Genomic DNA, 18352 nt, shown 5'->3' with positions numbered 1-18352 from the left:
ACTTCAAAGAGCCGGCTCTAAGAGCCATTTCGTTCGCGAACGACCCATCACTACTCCGCACACTTTGTTGAGTTCGCTTTCGGTAAGTGCTGCTTCTCCTCTCCTCTCCTAAATGTCTATACTCTGTTTGCGCGATTTAACCAGTTCTTGCTAGTGATTTATAAAGCCAGCCGAGGTATAACTCATATTAAAGTAACACAATGGTTGCTTTTTAGTGAAAAATTGTCATTTTTGTATGTAAAAGCAGTGTTTGATGAGCTAACGCTAACAACCCAATGCTAACGCCTAGCGCTCTTATGAGCCCAGTGTGAAATGAAGATAATTCATTTGACTGTAAACCACGGTTATTGGGTGGTTTTATTAATTACATTTGGTGTGTTCGTGTTTTTCAGTCTGTTAAATAAGGTGCAGTTAGCTCTCTTCACAAATCAGTTAGTTAAAACAGCCTCATTCCTTAGGCTGTAACGTTTTTAACGAACCCCCATAGATTCAGTTTCCGCTGTCGGCAAGATCAAAGGAGCCATTTTACCGCCTCTGACCGAACACGGGAGAAAAAGAGTCACATTTGTCCAGGTCTTGTGGGTTAATTAAGAGAAAGGAGGGAGGGAGAAACTGACGATTAAACATAGGCTATGTCCCCACGTACACGGGTATTTTTGAAAACTGAGATTTTCCGTTTCGTTTTAACAAACAATCCCTTCCACACGTAAATGCAGAAATGAAGGAAAACGCTGCCAGCAACATGCCAAAGCAACAGGTGGCGATATATTCCTAACCATGTAGAAATGTTGGCCAATCAGAAGTCTAGAAGCCTCGGGGAGAAATAGCAAACAAAGATGGGGCATAAAAGCAGATATGTGTGTGTGTGGGGGGGGGAGAGACAGTAACTGTGTGTATATGTAAGTATTTAAACACTGCAGAGAGAACAATTAACAGTAACAGTATTGTAGAAATGCATTTCACCGAAACAATAATGTGGCGCACAGTGTGACGTCAAAAAAAGGCGCTGCGTTTCCTCCGTTTTCCTGTCCACACATAAATGCAGAAACTGAGTTTTTGAAAATATTCTGGCAAGCGTTTTTAGAAATCTCCGTTTTCAGTCACCGAAAACGCCGTTTAAGTGTGGACGAAAGGTGCAAACGCATAGAAAAATCTCCGTTTTCAAAAGTACCTGTGTACATGTGGACATAGCCCAAGAATAATAAGAACTCCTAAACAGGAGACTTTAATTTTTAAGAACTGTTTAACAAAGGCTTGTTTGTGCCAACCTAAATCTGCAGCACAGTTTAAATTCTCACTTTGTGGAAAATTAATGAAATAAACAACAGCCCGCCTTCACATAAATAAAATATGGCAGTATATTATTATTAGTATGGTACATAGATATTTATTTTAAAACTACAGCATATTTAATGATACTATGTGCAGTTGATAATATTTTAGGAAGTTGAATTTGAATGCAGACCACCTCAAACATTAAAGCCTTAAAAATATATCGTGCAGTTTTTCATGTATGAGTGTTATTGCAATCTTAAATGAGATGTAGACCAAAGAAAACAGAGGAGAGTTGTTGTTTGTATTCCAGCTGTAGTAAACAAAGAAGTTTAGTGAATCTTTTTGACAACAGAGAGTGATGCAGTATTGATGCTAATTTGAGTTTTCTGATCCTGTATTTTTGCTCTTTGTCTTTTGTTACACAGAGTGAAATAGAAGCTTGGTTTTGCCTGTGCTGGTAAGTAAACAATGATTGTAACTGAAGCAATATGAAATTGGGATTGTGTAACATGTTTAGCAATTTACATACAATAGTTTTGCTTTTTGTGATATCTTGCCATTTGCAAAAACACATTTAGGATTTATAAGCAGTAAAGCCCCCCCACTAGACCTCTGAGTGTCCCTAAAAATGTCCCTGAAGTTTAGTAGGCCATTTATGTCTAATTTTAATTTTAAAGGCTTATCAAAGCATTTCTGTAGTAATTAATGTTTTTATTACACATGTTAAGGCCATTTGAGACTCTGCAATTAAATTTTTCCCTCTTTAGACTAAAGTGAGTTTATTTTGGCTGAGGTACAGTGCTGGGAAAAGTCTTTCTTCCTTGCAGATTTATTTTGTTCATGCTTTTTTGTCACATGTTTCAAATCATCTAACAGGGATGATATGAATAAATATAAAAAAGCATTTTTAAAGTGATGATTTCACGTATGAAGCAGAGAACACCAAACCAGAGCTATCTGTTCTAATGTGAGAACATGCTGGTCTCTAGGTCTCTAATACCCAGCTGTGGAAGCCCTGATAGCAAGAACTACCATCAAGCATTTATAGTATCAAGTATCATTTGTGATTGTTGCATGCTTTGAAACTGTGATGTTATCATTTGATCAAGTGTGCAGTGCGAGCAAATCATTGCTTGTGATATCTGCTGTTATGTAATAGCACCAAAGTATTAGAGCTTTACGTTAATGAGGAATTTTTGTGGCTTATTGCAGATGGATAAAACGACACATCACTTTAGTAAAGACAGAAATCTTTAATAAGGTGCAGAAAGAGAAGATGGGGTGTTTATAGTAAAGCTGTTGTAAACAAAGAATTTAACAGATTTTTTTTTCACTACAGATTGTGATGCAGTATTGACTCTGATGCTGATTTCAGTTGTCTGATTCTGTGTTTTTGTTCTTTTGTTACACAGAGTGAAACAGAACTTCGGTTTTGCCTTTGCTGGTAAGTAAGCAGCAATTGTAACTGCAGTAATATGACATTGTCACTGTGTAACATGTTTAGCAACTTACCTAACGTAGTTTGGTTTTTGTTACATTACCATTTACTGATGGGCAAAAACAAATGGTCAGAATTTATACCTTGTAGCAGCAAAGGCCCCACACATGATCTCTGACTGTCCCTGAAGTTTAACAGGCCATTTATGTCTGATTTTAATGTTTGAACACAAACAACTGTTTTTATACAGTATATTTATACAGAACACGAACAACTGTTTTTATACAGTTGTTCGTGTTCTCTGTTTGTGGATTTACGTAGGAGACACAACTATGAACGCATTTTAGGTGAGTTAGTGTAAGTGGTAGCTTAAACACTTAAGAGCACCACAGTTGTTGATTTATATCTTCACTCATATTCTGCTTATGTATTACATTAAAGTCAGACCACTATAGAAGTACTTTTGCCTGAGTGAATAGAAGTGTTAGGTTAAACATTTAAGCAATAATAAAAAAAACTAAGCGAACCAGAGTTGTGAGTAGGCAATGTTGTGTATGTTAAAGCCTGTGTGTAATTTATATACACTAAGTTTAAATTAGTTTCTTAATAATTTGCTTGATACAGTGTGTTTGAAAATATATAAAAGGGAAATATTGTAAAATACAAAAAGATTCCTGCCAACAGGTACAATGGAAGGACTTTTTATTATAATTTTTAAGAAATTTTAATTGCAAAAATGGTGTGCCAATGTTGTTACTATGACATGTCAAAATTTACATGTATTTTAGGATTTACATATTCAGATCAGAAGTAAAACCTGATGAGGTTTTCTGTTGATTCTAATTTTTTTTTTTTTCTTTTTTTTTTAAATGGTATTCAACATTTTTAATCTGAAATGAGGTTAACAGTTGTGGTTTTTCCACACTTTATTAAGCACTGACTTGTGATAGAAAATGATGGAGCTAAAAAGCCATAATCTGTACCAACAAATATTGGTGCCTATTCTTTGCAATTCTGTAGTATGAATGTTTTTATTAAACATGTTAAAGCCATCTGAGACTCTAAAGTTTGTCCTCTTTAGACTACAGTGAGTTCATAAAGGCATGAAGAAATTGACGATTTGACTAGTTATTTAATGTCACAGTAAATTGGATTGTGTGTGAAGAGGTTCAACAGTCTAAGTCATTAAACAGTGATCTGATGTGTTGTTTCCTTTCTCTAGGCAACTGATCTGATCGTCTCAAGTCTGGTAAGTATAGGTCTTGTCTGAGGTACAGTGCTGGGAAAAGTCTTTCTTCCTTGCAGATTATTTTTTTCATGCTTTTTTTGTCACGTTTCAAATCATCTAACAAGGATGACCTGGATAAATACAAAAAAAGCAATTTTAAAGTGATGATTTCATGTTTGAAGCAGAGAAAACCAAACCACAGCTATCTGTTCTCTAATACCCAGCTGTGAAAGCCCTGATAGCAACAACTACCATCAAGCATTTATAGTAACTAGTAATGACTGATTTACATCACTGGGGGATTTTGGTCCACTTTAATTTCAGTTGTCTTAATTAAGGTCCAAAATAGTGTTTTGAAATCATTTCAAGGATCTCAATTTCATTAAAGTTGAGACTCTGATTAGTCTACACCAACACATTCAGTTGGACTTGCTTGTGTGCTTCAGATCAATTTCCTGCTGCAAATCCCAAGTCTGATTAAACTTAAGCTTAGGACCTGATGAGTTGATGTAGGTCCTGAAGTAGTAAGGGAACTCTGGACAATCACAGTAACGGCACCATGTTTGACTTTAATGCTGGTGTTTTTCTGAAATATTTCTCTCACTTTAGAAGATTCAGTTTAGTACCGTGAGTCCGCACAGCTCTTGCTGATCATCAAGATGTTTTTAGGCAAATGTGAGAAAGTTTTTGTTCTTTTTGGCCAGTCAATAAATAATTTTGAGTTTAATGGATATAAAGTGTTTAAAGCAGGAGGCCTGAAACTGTCTGCTGTAACCTCAGTGTGCGGGTTTATTTGGACCATATAATATTTACAGTAAGTTACTGTAGTTGCACGTCTTGGTGTGAGTTTATAGACTCAGTTTATTGTTTTAATAGAACACAAAAATGTCCTTATAACAGTTCCACCATCATTTGTTAAACATTGTCATTCTGTTCAGTCCAATAATTTACTGTAGAACTCTGACAATACATCAAGCAGCGCAGCTTTGTAGCTTACCGAAATCTTACTAAAATATTTGACAGAATTTGGATCGCTGTGTATCACAGAAATCCCGTTCGAGGTCAGTAAGCATAACCAGAATCGATACACTAGGCACATTGTATATTTTTGAGAAAATGACAGGATTTTAGGTATGCCATATAGTCTGAAGAATATAAATACAAGCATATTGGAAATACGACTAATTCCAGGCCTTTTGTGTCTTACAGGTGACCTGCTGCAGAAGATCCTCTCTCTCTATCATTATAAGCAATTCTGTCTATCCTATCACTCTCCCGACTCTATCTAATTTGACAGCCATTCCATCTTGTATCCCTCTATCTCTACTGCTCTATCTAATTTGACAGCCATTCCATCTTGTATCCCTCTATCTCTACTGCTCTATCTAATTTGAGAATCCAAGTTTTGAGAATCCAAGTTTTCAGAAATCCAAGTTACCAGTACTTGATCTATCTGTTACAGAATTCTGAGAGATCTCTGCTCTTACTGCTCCTTCTTTCCTGTCATTAAACTCTCACATTCAGTCATTTTGCTGGAAATTACAAGTAGAAAGTTGAATATACAGTAGTAAAATTACAGTACAGTAGAACTTATAGTAGAAACTACTTACACAGCCCTATATTTGTCATTTTAATTTTGCATTAGACTTTGGAATTAACACTGCTAGTTTGGCTTACTTTGATCAGTTATATAAAATATCACCTTTTTAAAAGTTTATTTGTAATAAGATAATCTGGTTATTTTGTAATACATACATTCAGATAAATAATAAATTAGATCCAAATACATTTTTCTAGTCTGTTTCATTGGCTATAACATTTGACTGCAAGTTTATAGTATTGTTATTTAAGGACAAACCCATTTTGTCACTCAGTGTAAGTATTCAGTTAGTATTGTCATCGAGAAGTGCCTGAGGACCCAGACTTCCTGTTTCCTGCTGCAGAACATCCAGCTGAAGAATCATCATCGCCTGTCATCTTATCACCACACCACCAAAGCTCCATATATTTGATTTAAATTTTAGATATCTGAAAGATTTACATAAACTCCCCCAAGAGCTAAGACTTTTATTATAGCCTGTTGATTGTTGAGATTTATTCTGCATATCATTTTTCAGAAGTTGTATTTATTTACCAGTCTGGTTAAAAATATATAAGAAGTAAAATTATACCGTTTCTAAAAGAGCTACAATAAAACGGACCAAATTGTTTCCAGAGAACTTTGAATTTCCTTTATTTTGAGTTTGGAGTACAAATCAGCTTTTTAACATCTATTTATATATTCATAAAAACATTTAAAGTAGTATAATAGTACATTTCTCTGATTTAACAGTAACTTGAGGAGTTTTACGTTTTTCTGTGTTTCAAGGTTCAGTTTTGTTTACATTTGTGTATAACCACATATAAGCTCCAGGTTGTACTTCAGCAAAATGCCAAGAAAAGGTCAAAGGTCGCAGTCCCAGAAGCTTAGACGTCAGAAGGAAAAAGAACAGGTGAATGTTTCTCAGAGCAGTGAGCAGGTAAAGGTGTGTGTTTCAACTTTTCCCAGCACAGAAGTGCAGAGCAGTGTTCAGACAGCCACAGTGTCTTATGCAGATGTGGTAAAGAGAGGTGTTCCCTCAGTGTCTGTCCCAGAGCCTGAAGTTATGCAGGTAATCCATATTGAGCCCCAGGTAACTGTACAAACACAGCATGATGGAGAGACAGCCACAGTGTCTTATGCAGATGTGGTAAAGAGAGGTGTTCCTTCAGTGTCTGTCCCAGAGCCTGAAGTTATGCAGGTAATCCATATTGAGCCCCAGGTAACTGTACAAACACAGCATGATGGAGAAGCTCCAGGACAGTCTCATGTACAGGTTACAAACAGTGAAAGTCATCCACGAGTGAGTAGCATCTGTGCGTCCCGAAGCCAGGCTTCTCCTAGGTATGGAAAGTACCGTAATCAGCAATGCATGGCTAATAGTTTGGTTTTCCTGTCATTCTTACACGAGGATGAATTCATTACCAGAGCAGATCTTAACCGTGTGTTGGACAAAGGCCATGCCGTGTATTCAGATGCCAGACTGAGGTTTGTGAACAGTGTGTTTCTCGCCTGCGATGAGCTTCCCACAGTGGTCACCAGCCGCAGACACGAGTATCAAGTGGACATGTCTCAGTTTGCTCGTTACGGCACATTTGATGGTACAGATCATCTTCCGAGCCTTGAACAGGGACTACAGTGTTTAGCTTCAGACGTTCGCTACGCTTTGCTAGTCATGGGAGGAACAGTCATCGCAGTTTGCAGGCTGACTTCTGGTGAATATGCATATTTTGACCCTCACCCACGTAAGTCTACAGGTATGCCCATGTCGCTGGGTTTAAGTGGTGGAACTGCAGTTACGTTAAGATTCACACGTCTCAACGACATGATTGACAGGATCAAACATTTGTACCGAATGTTTAGCATCGCCCCAGCCTGCACTTATGAGCTACAGCCTGTCGAGTTTCACAGTGAAAATGCTGCTGACCAAAGAGATGCTGATGAAAACAGACAAACAGCTACAACTGTTCCAGCACCAGCTTTAAATGAAGCCGTTCATGAAATAAACTCCCAAAAATCTACTGACCAGACACAGAAGACTGTGAGAGACACTTTAACCACTGAAGTGACATCATCCAGAGTGGATTATTCAAATGAGACAGCTGCTACTGAAAACAACCATCTTCCTTCTGAGTATTTAGAAAAAGAAACATCTGCATCTTATGTGAGAGAAACTCAGGTAACACCAGATTCTGTTCCTCAGAATGATTCAAACACTACCTCCAGTTCAACTAAGATAACAGAGGAACTCTCAGATAAACTGCTGAAATATAGTAAACAGCAAAGGCAAAAAATGAGGAGAAGATTATTGACCCAACAAAAGCTACCACAACGAAAGGAAAATCAGAAGACGAAAGAAAGGCAGATGTACAGGTTTGATGAAAGCTTCAAGACAAAGAAAAAAAACTCAACTAGGAAGTCTAATGATCCTGATCACAGACAGAAAAGGAGTTTGTACAAAAATGAACTGTATAAATTAAATGCTACCTATAAGGAGAAACAGAGAGGACATTTTAGAAAGATGTATAAAGAAAGTGCTAAAATTAGAGAGAGAAAAAGAGAATGTGTCATAAGGACATATAAAGACAATCCCCTATTCAGAGAAAAGCAGAAGGAACGTATAACAAGAACATATAGAGAGTCTTCCATATTCAGAGAAAAGCAGAAGGAACGTATAACAAGAACATATAGAGAGTCTCCCATATTCAGAGATAAGCAGAAAGAGCGTATAAGAAGAATATACAGAACTTGTGCTGGATTCAGAGAAAAACATAAAGCTTACATGAGGACATATGTATATAAACTATATAAAGAAAGCGAAGAATTTAAAAAGAAAAAACAATCTTACATGACTAAGCGTTATGGAGAAGAGAAACAATTTCAGCAACAACACAAGGACAATATGAGAGAACGAATGAGAGTAAAATATTGGAACGGTTTTTCTTTTAGACAGATGCATAATATCAGATGTGCAATGAAGATAAAACGAAAATATCGCCAGATGCATCGACCAGCTGAGAGTTTACAGTGTCATCCAGATAACAGTTTAATGAATGAGGCCATATCTCGTTTCAGATCCAACATTAAGTCAGCACCATCTCATGTTTGTACTGTTTGTCTAAAAGCTTCTTTTCCTAATCAGGTGAAAATCTGCAAAAGAGAAAATTACTCAAAACACCAAACTGTAGCTCAACAGTGTCTAACTGGTAAATTTGTTCATGTGTGTGATGAAGCATGTAATGATCACTGCAGCTTTCCTGTTGAGAGAAAAAAGGAGTATATCTGTCACACATGTCACAGTTCCCTCAAAAGTGGATGCATGCCAAGGCTTGCTGCTGTCAATGGTTTAGAACTGCAGGATATTCCAGCTGAACTGTGTGATCTCAACATTCTGGAGAGACATCTGATTGCCAAATGCATACCTTTTGCTAAGATTATTCCTCTTCCAAAGGGCAGACAGAGACTCATACGTGGTAATGTGGTGTGTGTACCATCTGAGGTCCAACAAACAGTTGAATGTTTACCCAGACTCAGAAGCCATTCACAGATAATGAGGGTGAAATTGAAAAGACGACTGTGCTACAAAGGCCATCAGCTGTTCCAGACTGTCACCTGGTCTAAACTCATTGAAGCCCTGCGTAAACTCAAACAGATTCACCCACAGTACACAGATATTGTTATCAGAGATGATGCATTGCTTTGTGATCCAACGTTACCTGATGATGACAGCAGTGATGAAGCTAGCATGGGAAGTGATGATTATGATGAAGCAGATTTAATGGAAATTGACAACTATGAAAAAGATGCCCTTTTGTGTGAAACAGAGTCTGAAAGTGAACAAGATGTTAATATGCAATCCTGTGATGACCAACCAGAGGAAATCAATCCAGAGGAACCAGAAAGTGATTTGAACAATGGAGGTTTTGCTCTAGAAAGTTGTCTGCAGCCTGTAGACATTTCAGAAGAGATTCTCTGTTTCAGTGATAACACATATTGTGTGGCTCCTGCAGAAAGAAACAATCCTGTTAGCTTCTTCAGAACTCCTCATTTGGAAGCCATGGCATTTCCTGTGCAGTTTCCTACTGGTCAGAATACACTGGATGAAAAGAGACGTCTCAAGCTCACACCGAGTGCTTACTTCAAGTCAAGGCTTTTCAACATTGATGCAAGATTTGCTAAAGATACAAATTACCTGTTTTTCTCACAGTTTGTCACTGAAATACATTTGGCTAATTCCAGCATGACAATACAGCTAAGGAAAGGTAAAACTATGACCAAAGATGGACGCAAAATCACATCAAGAATGTTACAAAGTAAGACAGAAGTAGAGAAGCTGGTAAGAAATAAAGATGCAATCAGATTTATGCAGCCACTCAGAGGAACTCCAGCTTACTGGCAGAAAACTACCAAAGATCTATTCAGTATGCTTCGTCAAATAGGAACACCTCAGTTCTTTGTCACTTTCTCTGCTGCTGAGATGAGATGGCCTGAAGTGATTCAAGCAATAAAGAGACAGCAAGGTGAAGAGGTTGATTTTGAAGCCCTGGTCTGGTCAGAAAAGTGTGAAATTCTAAGATCAAATCCAGTAACCACCATGCGAATGTTTGATAAACGTGTTGAGGCTTTGTTCAGAGATTTGCTTTTTTCTCCTGCACAGCCCCTTGGTGAAATCATTGATTACTTTTACAGAGTTGAGTTCCAGCACAGAGGTAGTCCGCATATACACATGTTGCTGTGGATTCAAGAAAAGGTAGAAGTAGATGTGGACGATGACCAAACTGTATGTGACTTTGTGGACAGATACATCTCAGCTCAACTCCCTGATCCAGAAAAACAACCTGAACTGCACAAAAAAGTCACTGAACTACAAAAGCACAGCAAAAACCACACAAAAACATGCTTTAAGAGTGTGAACTCTGGTTGTAGATTTGGGTTTCCAAAACCACCAGCCACAAGAACAATGATTGTGAGACAGGATGAGGATTCAGACACTGAAGCTGCAAAAGCCAAACTCAGACCTTTGTTGAACCTGCTGAAGGAACCTGAAGCTGCTTCGCTCACCATAGAGCAGATTCTGTCACGATGCAACTTGACAATGAATGAGTATGAACAATGCCTCCAAGACATAAACAAGAAAACAGCGCTGATTCTGAAACGTGACCCAAAGGACTGTTGGATCAGCAATTACAACCCAGACCTGCTTGAAGCCTGGAACTCTAATTTAGATGTCTCATTCATTTTGAATGCCTATTCATGTATAGAATACCTCTGTAAATATATAACGAAGAAAGAATCTGGCCTCTCTGAATACCTGAAGACAGTTCTTGATAACTCTGCAAAGAACACGGTCAATGAATGTGATGAAATGAGAGCTGTGATGCAGGCTTACTCAAAAAAGAGAGAAATCAGCGCACAGGAGTGTGTGACTCGAGTCTGTGGCCTAAAAATGAAAAAATGTTCCCGCAGTGTTGTATTTGTACCAACAGATGATAACCCAGTAAAAATGAGTCGCCCGATGAGCTACCTGGAAACCACAACACACGACAGTTGTAATATTTGGATGACAAGTTTGAGTGATAAATACAAATGCAGACCTGAGACACCAGAATATGAGGAAATGTCGCTGGCTGATTTTGCTGCCCTGTGCAGGTTGGTGAGTGGTCCAAATGAAGGAAAAGATGTGCTTCCTCTTCTAAACCAGCTTGGATTTGTACAAAGGCGAAAGAATGATAAACCAGCTATAATCAGGTATTACCACTGCTCACAAGAAAAAGATCCTGAGCAATATTATGGTCGACTGTTGAGACTTTACCTTCCACACAGATCAGAGCAGGAACTGAAACCACAAGGGTTCCAAACCTATCAGTCCTTCTACAACTCAGGTTGTGTACGACTTCCATGTTCAGACCACAGTGAGTCTGTGAAAAGGATTGTAAAGAGAAATAAAGACAAGTATGAGAAGAACTCTGAGGATATTGAGAGTGCACTGGAAGAGTTTGAACAAAATAGGGATGTTGTGATCGATGAATGGTGTAATCTGGCTCATGAATCTGAAGTTGTGAGGCTGCAATGTGATGAGAATCTTCCTGAGAGACATTCTGATGATGAGAACGAACAGGAGAATGTCCCTGACTACAGTCGTCAGTCTGATGCTGTAACAGAGATCAGAGCCGTCAGAGAACAACCTGCAGTCGATCCAGCTGTGGTACGTGTAATGTATCAGAATCTGAACCAGAAGCAGGCCTGCGTGTTCTATGCCATAAGAGACTGGTGTATTCAGCGAGTTTGTGGTTTGAACCCAGATCCATTTTTCTTCTATATCAACGGTGGTGCAGGAACTGGAAAGTCACATCTGATTAAATGTATTCACTCTGAAGCATCAAAGATCCTGAGCAGACTCCCTTCTAATGCAGAAGAAGCTGACATATCAAATCCAACTGTTTTACTGACGTCATTTACCGGTACAGCAGCTTTTTCTATCAATGGCTCTACATTACATTCTCTACTGAAACTACCCAGGAGTCTGAAACCACCCATTCAAGGACTTGGTAATCAACTGGATGAAGTCAGATCTGAGCTTATAAATGCTGAAATTATTGTTATTGATGAGATTTCGATGGTTTCAAAACCCCTTTTTGCTTATGTGGATGCAAGACTGAAACAAATCAAAGGCACTCAAAGACCTTTTGGTGGAATGTCAGTTTTAGCTGTTGGAGATTTTTACCAGCTGCCACCAGTGCGACAGTCTAAACCTCTGTGTGTTTACGATCCAGAACAGATTGACCTATGGCAGGAACATTTTCAGATGATCACTCTAACCGAGATCATGCGTCAGAAAGATGATGTTGCCTTTGCAGAGATGTTGAACAGGATTAGAGTCAAAGAAAAGACAGATGAGCTTTCTCAGTGCGACAGAGATTTGTTGTCACAGGCTGTGACTGCACCAGAAGAATGTCCAACTGAGGTCTTACACATTTATGCCACCAACAAGAATGTGGAATCCCATAACACAGATACCCTGAAGAAGCTTCATTCAAACATCATAATCATCACTGCAGACGATTTCCAGAAGGATAAATGTACAGGCAGAATGACACGAAGAGACAAACCATTTACAGGTGGGCGAAATAATTTACCTGACACTCTGAACGTTGCTGAAGGAGCTCGAGTGATGCTGACCAGAAACTTGGACACACTAAACGGTTTAGTCAATGGTGCTTTTGGTATACTGGTAAAGGTGGTGAGATCTGAAAATGATGGACACATAATTAAACTGGGGCTCAGAATGGACAACCGGCAGCCTATGAGACACAACCACAGTTCTAATGCAGCATCTGATGATCTGGTTTACATTGAGAGAGCAGAGGAGAGTCTGAAGTTTAAAGGAGCGGTACGCAGACAGTTTCCTGTAAAGCTAGCATTCGCCTGCACAATTCACAAAACTCAGGGTCTTACAACACAGACAGCTGTAGTTTCAATGAAGAACATTTTTGAACCAGGTATGGCTTATGTTGCTCTCAGCAGGGTGACGTCTCTCAGTGGACTCTATTTACAGGACTTGGATGAGAACAAGATTTATGCCAATCCTGAGGTAACTGCAGCGCTCCAAACCATGAGACAAGCAAGTGTTGAGGAAATGATGCCTCTTCTTCAGGTCAGAGAAACAGCCAGCAGACCTGACACTCTTACACTGATCCATCACAATACAGAGGGTTTGCCATCTCACATCAGCGACATCAAGAGTCATCATGAAATGTGCTTAGCAGATGTTTTGTGTCTCACTGAGTCTCACCTCCAAGGCTCCTTTGTTGCAGATAGTCTTCATTTGGACGGCTACACCATGTTCAAACGCAACAGACATGTGTCCTACACAAACTTTCCTCACATGGCCAGCAGAAGTGGTGGTGGAGTTGTTGTGTATTTGAGGAATCATTTTCAGGTTCAGGTAAAACAGTATCTGCATAATGTCACTGATCTTGAGTTTTTAGTGTTGAAGGTTCAGGCTCCATTCCCTGCGCTCATTGCTGTTGTGTACAGACCTCCAGACTACAGTTTGACACCATTCATGCAAAACCTGGTAAGTCTTTTAGATTCACTTGAAATAATGGACTGTCACCCAATAATTGTGTGTGGAGATTTTAATGAGAACCAGTTACAGAGTGGAAGAAAACAGATTCTGGAGCAGTTTCAGTCGAGAGGGTATTCACAGCTGATCACTTCTGCCACTACAGACAAGAATACCCTGCTTGACCTCATTTTCATTTCTCAGCCACAGCAACGTCTCAATTCAGGTGTCTTGAGAACATATTACAGTTACCACAACCCTGTGTTTTGTGTCCTGTCCTTGAGCCAATCATGAAGTCGTGTGGTGAGTTTTGAAACAATTACAGATCATTTTTGTTACAGAGTTTACTGATTGTAGAGCATGTAAGAGATTTTTCATTTGAAAAAAGTGTTTTCCCTACTCTGTCTGGCAGAAGACCCTTTCTTATTGCAATGTTATTAATCATTTCACCAAATCATGGCTGAACTTCATGCAGAGCAGGGAACATCTGCTATCATGCACCTCTGATCTGAAATGTGCTGCAACATTTATTAAACCAACATCATTTTTTTTATTCTCATGTTTTAAATGACTAAATCTTTTTACTGTGACGTATGTAGCTCAACAAATGAGATCTTCCCCTCCAAGGGCTTTAAAATATGAAATAGTAAATAAATAAATCCCAGATAAATGCAGGTATTTATTATGAGTCACATGAATAAATACAGACAATTATATTTTCTTGATTATAGTAGATTTTGTAGAATCAAAAGTTTTTTGAGATGAATGAGTTTTTGCTTATCATGTTTTACAGGTAAAAAATGTCAAAAGTTTTAAACTATCTTTAGGCTACCAGAGATGTCTATAATGATACATTATGTAGAGAAAAACATTTGTACAGCTTACAGAATATGCATAAAAACTGATTTAGAAGTAAATGGATAGTTTTCTGAATGTTCCCGACTACAGTTTAACACCACCCACCCAGCTCAGCCCCCAAGTGTCTATGTAATGCTGGTATGGTGTGTGAGTTTGACTTGGCCTTGGTGGGTTTGGGTTTGGGTGGATAAAGGCCAAGTCAGAATTCTCTGAGCAGCTGGAAAAAGCTGCAAATAAACAAAGACATCAGAAAGTGTGGGCTTTCAGGTGTAGCCCACGCTTTCTGATGCACTAATTAGACTTAGTAACCGACACCCCATACCAGCATTACATAGACACTTGGGGGCTGAGCTGGGTGGGTGGTGTTAAAAGCACTTGTTTTGTAGATGTATTTTTTCAGAGAGGGCACAGTCTCCTTTGTGGCAAAACCTTCAAACTTCACCATCCTCAGCTGAAACAACATCTTAACACCATCTTCATGAACTGCTGAGCCAAACCTGATCCATCAGTGCTGGACTGCACAGATAACTACATGCCACACAGAGACTGCTGTTTTATGAACTGCCATACCAGTGTGCCTTCAATGGAGAAGATGACACACCCATCACCTGACCTCCTGCCTGATCTGGAGACCATCATCATGCTGCCACACTACACACCTCTGAGACCATCAATTATGACTGATACTGAGGAAACTGTATTTCCTGTCAGAGATGCTCAGTGATCCTCAGAGCAGAGAGAGGTATGATTCTTTATCTTTGATAAAAAAAAAACTGGTTCACCCGAAAGACAAAACTCCTAAACACAAACTTAACAATGTGGTGTATGCCGTACAGTGCAGCGAGGAATGCCCAGACCTCTACATTGGAGAGACCAAACAGCCACTTCACAAGCGCATGGCACAACACAGAAGAGTCACCTCCACAGGACAAGACTCAGCAGTTCATCTGCATCTTAAGGTCAAAGGTCACTCTTTCGAGGTTGCCAATGTTCACATTTTGGACAGAGAGGACAGATGGTTTGAAAGAGGAGTGAAAGAAGCCATTTACGTCCACTGTGAGCGACCATCTTTGAACAGAGGCGGTGGTTTACGACACCAACTGTCTGCCATCTATAATCCAGTTTTGAGATCCCTTCCTAGACACCTTAACGCCCACTCACATCCTGGGCCATGTGACCTCAGGAAATCACATGATAGGGTGGGGCCAGGTTTCACAATAAGCTCACCCGAAACCCTGGCTGATTGGGACCCACACCCACTTTCACACCTTGGCTCATGTGATTAGGTAGAGGATTATCAGGGGGTCCTTTGTCCCTTTTTGGAGGGAAACTCCCACTGGGTTTAAATCTGGGACTCTCCACCATTGACCCTAAGAACTGAAGAAGCTTCTCGGATGAGAGGTGAAACGTCTTCAAGCAACTCAAAGAAGTCCAGACGCTTTTCTTTCCAAGCTCATTAGACTTCCCTTGTGTTAATTACATTTTATTTGTTGTTGTTTTCTTTTAGATTTATATGCAGTGATTGGATGTGGTGGAGCTTTGTTAACTGTGTGGAAAACATCTGTTTGTGATGATATTTACAATGAGGCTTTAAGGTGACAGTTTCCATGTTATTTATTTATGGTTAACATTCCTCTGTGACAGCAAATACTAAACTGGTCCAAGTAACCAGCATATCATTGGTCAAAGGCAAAAAGGACCACATGTCACACTAGCAATGAATTTTTGACTGTGTTTGTGTTAGTATAGAGTAGGTCTAACAGTGGTTTTCCACATCTGCTCTAATATATATAGATAATGGGTCAGAAATATAAAGTCATTTTGAAAAGTTCATAAAGGTCACACGTGTTCCTCTTTATCATTTTATATCAGGTCACACTGCTGACTTGAGTTTTGATCAGAGTAGAACCATAACATTCATGCTAATGGTTCTACTGTTTACAGTTACTTTATGATGGATTTCACCCTGGTCACAGCACTATGTGAAAAGCTGTTAGAGGTAAAGTTAAGCCAATTAATACCTCATCATAAGTCACTCTCTAACGCAGGGTAGTGATTATTTTTCACTGTAATTTATTCCACAACAATGTTCTTTATTTAATTCTTTAAATATGCATATCGATTGTTCAGCTGTGTGACTCTCCACACCTGAAATATATCACAATGTGGACTTCATTTTGACAGTATTTTGTAGATTGGTACCATATTTATCATCAAATCATCTTGTGCATTTATTACCTAAATGTTGTTTGTGGGTTTTGTTTTTTTTTTTTTTGTTTGTTTGTTTGTTTGTTTGTTTGGGTTTTTTTTTTTTTTTTTTTGCAATTCTTACATTTCACCAGCTGTGTAAACTCTGCAATTTTACCTTGGTTTTGTTCCACATCAGTTTATCTGCTGCCTGGTATTCCTGTCTTCCTTCTATCACCCCAACCGGTCGCAGCAGATGGCCGCCCCTCCCTGAGCCTGGTTCTGCCGGAGGTTTCTTCCTGTTAAAAGGGAGTTTTTCCTTCCCACTGTCGCCAAAGTGCTTGCTCATAGGGGGTCATATGATTGTTGGGTTTTTCTCTGTATCTATGAAGCGCCTTAAGGCGACTTTTGTTGTGATTTGGCACTATATAAATAAAATTGAATTGAATTGAATTGGTTTTCTTCCTTTTCTAATGTTTCTGGTAATTTTTCACAGTTAAACAAGTAACTTTGAGGTTACTTCAGCGTTTTCAGCTGTTATCTGTTGACAGTTTTGCCTAATTATTACATTTCTGCAAAAGTATAGCAGTTCTGGTAAGTTGTAATATTTCTGCCAAGTTATTAATTTTCTACTATATTATATAATTTCTGCTAAGTTATGTTATTCTAAATTAATACATTTCTGCTAAGTTGTAGCTTCTGGTAAACTACAATATTTCTGCTGAATTGTTATGTTTCTTCTAAGTTATTGCATTTCTGCTAAGTTATTACAGTTTTGTTAACTTGATGTTGTTCTGCAAAGTTATTAAAATTTCAACAACTTTTTAAACACTGACTTTGATTTCTTCAGCTTCTTCAGCTATTTTCAACTATTTTCAGCAGACAGCTTCAGCTTTACAGCATCCACACTGCATTTTCGCAGGAAATGCAAATTTTTCTAGTTATTATTATTTTCCTTTTTCCGCCTGAAATTTTGTAGCGAAACTCGCCCCACAGTTTTGAGACAAGGTTCACATATGTTATATCATTTTGTGCGGCTGGATCTGGAATGGTGTGCTATGACTTTTGGTGTTTATGACTTTTATAGTTTTTTAAATATTAATATTTTAGTGAAAATTTTCCCGCGCTTATGTGCCACAAAGTTTTCAGACAAGGGTTACATATGTTATATCATTTTGTGCGGCTGGGTCTGGACTAGTATGCTATGACTTTTGGTGTTTATGACTTTGATAGTTTTCTAAATATTTAGATTTTAGTGCAAATTTAGGCCCATTTCTAGGCCCATGAGAAAGATTCAACTTTTGGCCCCATAGAAACAGATTTCAAACTTCATTTGTGGTGTGTTGGCTCACTCTAGTGGTATGTCGGGGGTGCTACGGCCTGTCTACCCGTGTTTGGATTACCGTAATGACGAGAATATATACGGTGCGCATAGCGTCGCTGCTTTCAGGAACCATTGGAAGTTTTAAGGTTGCGCGAACCATTGAATACTTACGGTAAGCGCAAGGGTGTATGCTTGGTGGAAAACTCCATATCCCATAATTCATAGCACGCCTCTACCGAGTGAAACAATGGCGGCTGCCACCTCGTTTTTATATTCCTCTTATTTGTGTTTCTAGGTCACAAAATAAACTTTTAAGATATTTTCAAGCGAGAATGTAGGTGTGTAAACTTCAAATATCTGCTCGTTTTATCAAGAAGTCCCATATTAGAAACAGTTTT

At 38.6% G+C, this 18352-nt stretch overlaps 1 protein-coding gene across 1 annotated transcript; it reads left to right on the top strand.

The window, feature by feature from the left end:
• The first annotated feature begins 947 nt into the window (after nt 1-947).
• Nucleotides 948-17029, top strand: LOC146519305 (uncharacterized). Its single transcript, XM_085159648.1, has 4 exons — nt 948-1732; nt 2688-2719; nt 3936-3962; nt 5151-17029. Exon 4 carries the CDS (start codon nt 6371-6373, stop codon nt 13877-13879), a length of 7509 nt encoding a protein of 2502 aa, XP_085015774.1. The 5' UTR covers nt 948-1732; nt 2688-2719; nt 3936-3962; nt 5151-6370; the 3' UTR covers nt 13880-17029.
• The last annotated feature ends 1323 nt before the right edge of the window (nt 17030-18352 follow it).

Source organism: Neolamprologus multifasciatus, chromosome 5 (assembly GCF_963576455.1).
Source record: "Neolamprologus multifasciatus chromosome 5, fNeoMul1.2, whole genome shotgun sequence".
In the NCBI taxonomy this organism is placed as follows: domain Eukaryota; kingdom Metazoa; phylum Chordata; class Actinopteri; order Cichliformes; family Cichlidae; genus Neolamprologus; species Neolamprologus multifasciatus.
The sequence above is the reverse complement of the archived record's forward strand: the minus strand, read 5'-3'. Positions and strand labels throughout refer to the sequence as shown.

Excerpts from the sequence above, each read along its gene's own strand:
- LOC146519305 (XM_085159648.1), top strand. The coding sequence starts at position 6,371 with ATGCCAAGAAAAGGTCAAAGGTCGCAGTCCCAGAAGCTTAGACGTCAG.